Raw genomic sequence first — 6,201 nt, forward strand, 5'->3', positions numbered from 1 at the left:
CACATGGACAGGCAAGCAAAGTGGGACACTCTTTTGTCACCTGACAGGAGAGATTCTGACCCAGATGTGCCAGCTGCTCTGCTAAAACCCATTCAAGAGTACCAGGCCTTTCCTTCTCATTCCCCAGAGGAGATGCTAGAAGGACAAACCCTATTTACATGCCATCATGAACTCAGCTAGCCAAGGGACAGAGGGCCCTGTGGCACTGCTGAGATGCTCTTGCTGCAGGGGGCTCATCATGGAGAGAAGCCTATCGCTTCAGGCCACAAAACACATGCTCTGAGTTCAACTGCTCCCTCCCCCAGGCCTCCACACCAGTCATTTATTCATTTGTAAGTTGGGACCAAAACGGTCTTGAGCAGCAGGGCAAAGATCTGCCCGTGACTAGAGGCATCAGAGTCCAAATCACCCATCTAGACTGCAAGTCCAGTTTCTGAGAACAGCATGACACTTGTGCTTGTTTGCCTAGGAGACCTCCAGAAATAAGTAACCTGGGCCCTGACCCAGGAAGAAACAGTTTTCTCATCTGCGGTGCTGCTCACATTCACATCTCCTGAAGACAGCATCTGACTCTGCTTGCAAACAGAGGCTGCTCTTCCACACAGGCTGGACTAAGCACAGCCCATGGGCTGACCTTACAAGAAACGTTCTTCCTTCTCCATGCAGTCTTACACTTTAAGCACCATCTTCCCTAAAATCATCACAGCATCGTGTTTGCTGAGAAGCTCTAGTTCCAGCCCCAAGCACGCTTAGGGCTCTGTACAGCAGTAACGCAGCCCATAGGTACAGGGAGAAGCCTTTCAGTACCTTGTGCACAGCCCAGGCAGCACCAGTGCAAACATACTCTTTCCTCCAATTCTTGCTTTAGGCTACTTCTGAGAGAAGCCTTCATTCACAGCAACCTAAATGATGCCATTTCTGCACAAAAACCTTTCTACTAAATCCCCTGCTTCTCAAAAAGCAGCAAGTTGTCCAAAAATAGGACCCCGCACCAGGGGTACATCCCACCAGACCTCTTCCCTACCTGGCGACTCTCCGCAAAGTTGATCAGAAAGATGGGCCTCACAATTCTTGACCATCGAATGCTCCTCACATCATACATCCTGAGGACCCCATATATGGCCAAGTCTGTTAGGGATAACTGTAGAAGAAAGAAGGAAAATTCCCAGAAGCAATGTTGGAAATGGGTCTAGATGGTGATGACAATAGGGTTGCCCAACACAAGACAGATGCCCACACGACAGGTTTGTGAGGACAGACCCAACTGTTGGTTGATCTGGCCACGGCTCTTGTAGAGCCCTTGTACATCAGGCCTGTGTTACCAGGAAAGCAACAGGAAGAAAAAGGCCACCTCTACACTGTCCACTTCAACTTTGGGGGCTTCCCTAGGCCTAACTCACCAGGATTGCAACCATGATGCAGATATTCTTGGTATCCTTCCAGAATACGTTGCGAAGGGTGACTTTTGCAAAATGTGTCAGTCGGCCAAAGAACACCACAAGACACAACACCTCAACCACAGAGGTGACCTGCAGAGAGAGAAGGGGCCCAAGTCAGGACAACCAAGAGCAGCACTAACCTTCTTCACACTGATGAGTATGTTCAGGTTGGGGTACAGGCAAAGGAAAACCAGAGGCAGTAGAAAAGTTTTTCCAGTGGGTTTTGCTGTCAGCCGTTTTACAGGCTCGCATATCTAGTGTTAAGCAATAGTTTCAGGCTGCCTTTTGTGAAATTCCCTGCCACAGGCAGGTCAAAGCCAGTAAATTTGTATTTGCTTAGGATTCAAGGAGCACATCTCTCTCAAACACACTAGTGCAGGACAAATAAAGGCTACAGAAAAATCAGTTCTAAGGACAAGTCTCCACTTCTGCTTTCAGGCATGAAGACTGGACTTGGGTCATATAGAAGGCTAGAATTGTTCTCCAAGATGCAGAAAAGCAACGTGTCTTTGTCCACAGTCACATCAGCCATTGCTGACAGCCATGATGGCTCCCATATCTAGCTCCTATGCCCCTTTTTTATTCCCATTTCAGGAGACCAAAGATATCAACAGAAATATCAGCATCATTTATCTCTTGACAACTAGTTTCAAGCAAGAAACCCTTGCTTGCTCTACCAAGCAACACAATGATAGTTGCATTGCTGCTTCTATACTGAAAACTTACCAGGAAGGGGAGCGGATACACAGCAGGTTCTTCAAACACCGCAAGGGAGAGGTTGAGAAAGATGAAGAAGTAGGTGGCTGTTCGCATAATCCAGTGGTTATAGAGATAATAAAGCCTGTAGAAAGAGGGCAGCGGCACCATAAATCAAGGCTTCAGTGCACATACCCATGTGCTCACCAAATGCATCTTGAAATAACAGCACATGCTGTCCCAGACAGCCACAAAGGAATGGCAAGAGCAGCACAATTTTTGCTAGCCAGGGATTTGGCAATTTGTTTCCTTGTCCTTCCTTATAGTCTTAGAGCTGATAGATGCTACACTCCCTTCCCAGGAGTAAAAAACCCAGGAAGGTGGAACACAGGCATTCTTCAGTTCAGTTTAAGACTGCAACATACAGATTTGGTAAAGCTGCTTCCTTTTTTTGTAATTACCTTGCTCCTTAATTTGAGTGCAAACTTCTGCTAAGATGAGGTATCCACATGACACACAAACTAAATCTGATTAGTTATCTAACACCCTTTCTTTGCAGGTTAAAAAGCAAAGAAATAAGAAAAGCCACCAGAGAACAGTATGGAGTTGCACAGTAAGCTTTTTTTTTACTACAGAGCTTCAGCAGTATTCTGTCCCCATAGGCAGCAAAACCTCTGGTGAATGCTAGCAATAACCATGAACACATCCAGCTCCAAGCCTCCCACAGGAGGTTTCACACAGTGGCATGCAACAGTGGCTCCTCTGGGGAGATGCGGAGCAGATCTGCAGAGGATATGGTTTCTCTGCCAATAAAAAAAGCTGCCAACATTGCCAAACAGTCATTTCATCTGCCCAATAACCACCTGCATAAAGGCTACGGGGCAGGTGACATGATATTATACCCTTAATAACACCATCAAGACATGGCCACTTAAAACCTGCTCATTTCTACTGTTTACACTGAGCATGCTTGGGCAGGACAAGATTATATGCACAGAGTCTGTTTTTCCAAAGCAGACAGGCATTACAGCTACACAACACAACAGCATACATCTGCTCAAATCCTTTGTAACAAACATACCTAGCCACACTTGTGTCTCCAAGGTACCCCAAAAACTTTATTAGCTAAGACATGAGAACTAAGTAAAAGGGAAGGGTTTTGTGGGGAGGGCTACAGGAGTCATTAATGCTCACACACTGCTTTGTGGGCAGCCCTGTATTACTGTTCCCTTCTACACTAGCCACCTTCTCTTAAGTTTTACATGAAGAAACAGTTTGCCTAAAGCAGTCCAAGCCTGAGGGAAACATCACCTCTCTGAAGTTGCTTGGCCTCTTACCATCAGCTAAAAGTGAAGAGAGTCACTGTTGCAGGCAAAACAGTCTTAAGTGAAATTCCCCAAGTTATCACCAATTAACGTAAGCTTTTAATTACTCCCCTAGCAGCTACCACCCATTCTGAAATACACCTGAGCAAACGCACCATCCGCTCTATCAATTAGTTGAAGTTTTGGTGGGCAGTGGGTTGGTGTCACCCGCTGCCACACCAGCTGGCAATGCTTGTGTCCACCTGGCACAGGGCTGTTCTCCCACCCAGGCCAACCACGTAGCCCCCTGCTACCCAAACCCTGCCACTTACACCCAGCACAGCCACACTCCAGCACGCCCTTCCACACAGGTGAGGGCTGACCAAGCTCTCCAAACTCCTCATTCCCACAGAGCGCTGCAGCTTCAGTCTTGAAAAATTTAAATTTTTTTGCTCTAGGAAAAAGCAAGTTTTTGTTTCTTTTTCCAGATGCACTAAGCCCCATTCAACATACACGTTTCAGCTTAAATCCAGTTCTGTGCATCCCAGCCATCCCACCTCCTCAGCACACGGTGGACCCGAGGTCCCCAGCCGTTTTTAGCTGTTGCTCTTTGGACACAGTTGCGGTTGGTTCTCCCCATCCCAGCTCGAGTGCCCCGCACGCTGCCTTCAAAACCAGCACGGAGCCCTGCTCCAAGGGGATGGCAGGGGTGTTTGTGGGGACACTGACCCCCTTACCTGACTGCCTCCGGGGAGGTCTTAAAAGGAATGTTTCTGTTGTACTGCGCATCGGAGACAAACGCTGCTGCCAGCAGCAGATCCTGCGGAAAGGGGAAAAGCACAGACAGTAGGTGGTGGAGCCTGAAACAAATTAAGGCAAACGCTCAAAGGAGACCCCTTTCACCCCAGGGCGCGCTATAGAGGCGAGAAGCGGCCCAAGGGATACGGCAGCCTCCCGCGCCCCGCTCCTGCTTGCGGGGACCCATCCTCCTGCCGCGGGGTCCCCCCCAGACCTGCGAAGCCGCCTCCGCCATGGCGCGGGCAGACGCGGCGCCTCCCCCGCCCCAGGGCCTTTAACGGGGCCCGGCCCGGCCCCGCCGGAAGGGGGGGGGGCGGGGGGGCGGTGCCGAGCCGGAGCGGCGCGGGGATGGGGCTGGAGGCGCTGCGGCCGCGGGTCGTTCGCTGGGCGCTGCTGGGCGCTTTCGCGGCCGGGGTGCTGGTGGGCTGGCAGGCCGCCCGCGCCCGCCGCCGCTTCCTCCGCTGGCGCCAGCGCCGCCTCCAGCGCCGCCTCGCCGCCGCCCAGGAGCAGCTAGAGGCGGCCTGAAGCCCGGGAGAGGCCTCGGAGCTGCCCCGCAGCCGGCCTCCCCTCCCTGCCCTCGCCACCGCTTTGGGAAGGTCGACGCGAGCCTCCGGTTGTCTCCTCCTGCAGCTTCCCCTCGGCGCGGCAGAAGCGGATTCGCCCTGTGCTGCTGTCAGAGCTGGTGGAAACGGCGTTGGAGCCCCCCTGGCAAAGGACAGCATCCGTGGGATACCGAGGGCTCTCCTTTGTTCTTTGGATGACAAGATCCCAAGCTGCAATCGGACTAACCTCACAAAATCCTGAGGATACAGGAACAACGACACCAAATGTATTTCCCTGTTTCACAGGGTTGTCTGTATTTGTCTCGCTCTAAGTCTACATATGCTGCTCTGCCCTTGCCAGGAAGTGCTACCAATGCATTAAACTATCAAAAATCATGACATGATGTTCCTAGATGTGTTTATTTCTTGGATAAGTGAAAACATACCTTGCAGGCGCTTGTAACAAGTGACAAATCTCTTTATGAAAAGTATACATGAAAAAAAGCTGTGGGGACAATTAAGTGGTGAAATAGTGCACGTGTGCTGGGCAGGGTGAATGAGCAAATTAAATGGAGGAGGCTTGTGCTTTGGACTCTGAATTTCTTCTTGCACTTTGGGCAAGGGAGTGTGCAGATAGCTGTAGCACGTTCCATCTTCCCCTCCCATCACTGGCAAATTCCAGAAGAGTATTCTTTGAGTCTGATAAAAGGGGGTGCTCCTGTTTTGTGCTGGAGGATTTACTGCACGCTCTGCAGCCTGCTGGTTTTCAGCTATATTACTGAACTGTAAAAGCTTTAAAAATTCTGGGGGAAAAACCCCAAAACTGTCCAGTGCCCCTTAAGATCATGAAATGCTGATCTGTAGCCAAATAAATAGTCCTGAGGCTTTTTGGTAGCAACAAGGTTTCAAACCTGTGGAAGTTCCTTCAGTGCAAAGGCTGGGCTGTGCAGTACCGAGTGCCCGTGTTCAGCAGAGCTGCAGTTCACGGGAGCGCGTGGTTCAGACCACACCGGCTGGCTCCGAGCTGCACGCACAGGCCCAGCGAAGCGTCGACACCTTTTCACGGTGTGCCTTTGGGTGGTTTGAACCCGGAGACCGGCAGACTGTTAGAAGCAGGGGTTTCCGTACGGCTGCCAGTGCCGTGCTGTGGCCTTGCCTGCGTACAGGAGACATTGTGTCGGGGCGGGGGCAGCGGTTACCAGTAAGTGCGAAGCGTGTGCTCGTGCATTTTCCAGCGCAAGCGAGAAGCCTCAGGGGTCGCTCTGGGGAGGGCAGGGGCAGGATTACCCGCGGGGTGGCCACGGGCCAGTGCCCACACCGGGCCCTGCCTGGCAAGCAGCGACTCCCTGGCTGGGGGGCGGGAGCTGGGGGCGGCCCTTCTGGCTTCGACCCGCAGCCCGACGTGGGGCGCGGCGGGGCAGC

At 51.6% G+C, this 6,201-nt stretch overlaps 2 protein-coding genes across 2 annotated transcripts in view; one reads left to right on the top strand and one right to left on the bottom strand.

Annotated features, from left to right (window-relative positions):
- BUB1 (BUB1 mitotic checkpoint serine/threonine kinase) overlaps positions 1-4,545 on the bottom strand; it is a 32,966-nt gene extending 28,421 nt beyond the window's left edge. Inside the window, exons 1-5 of the mRNA XM_074817577.1 lie at positions 4,452-4,545; positions 4,177-4,259; positions 2,166-2,280; positions 1,401-1,529; positions 1,025-1,141 (exon numbers count right to left, since the gene is read on the bottom strand). Coding sequence (XP_074673678.1) covers positions 1,025-1,141; positions 1,401-1,529; positions 2,166-2,280; positions 4,177-4,259; positions 4,452-4,472 — 465 coding nt within the window. The 5' untranslated portion in view covers positions 4,473-4,545. The remainder of the gene's footprint in view (positions 1-1,024; positions 1,142-1,400; positions 1,530-2,165; positions 2,281-4,176; positions 4,260-4,451) is intronic.
- On the top strand, positions 4,513-5,178 carry MTLN (mitoregulin). Its single transcript, XM_074817576.1, has one exon. The coding sequence runs from the start codon at positions 4,586-4,588 to the stop codon at positions 4,760-4,762; it is 177 nt and encodes a 58-aa protein (XP_074673677.1). The 5' UTR covers positions 4,513-4,585; the 3' UTR covers positions 4,763-5,178.
- The last annotated feature ends 1,023 nt before the right edge of the window (positions 5,179-6,201 follow it).

The sequence above is a fragment of the Strix aluco genome, chromosome 3 (genome assembly GCF_031877795.1).
Source record: "Strix aluco isolate bStrAlu1 chromosome 3, bStrAlu1.hap1, whole genome shotgun sequence".
Classification (NCBI taxonomy): domain Eukaryota; kingdom Metazoa; phylum Chordata; class Aves; order Strigiformes; family Strigidae; genus Strix; species Strix aluco.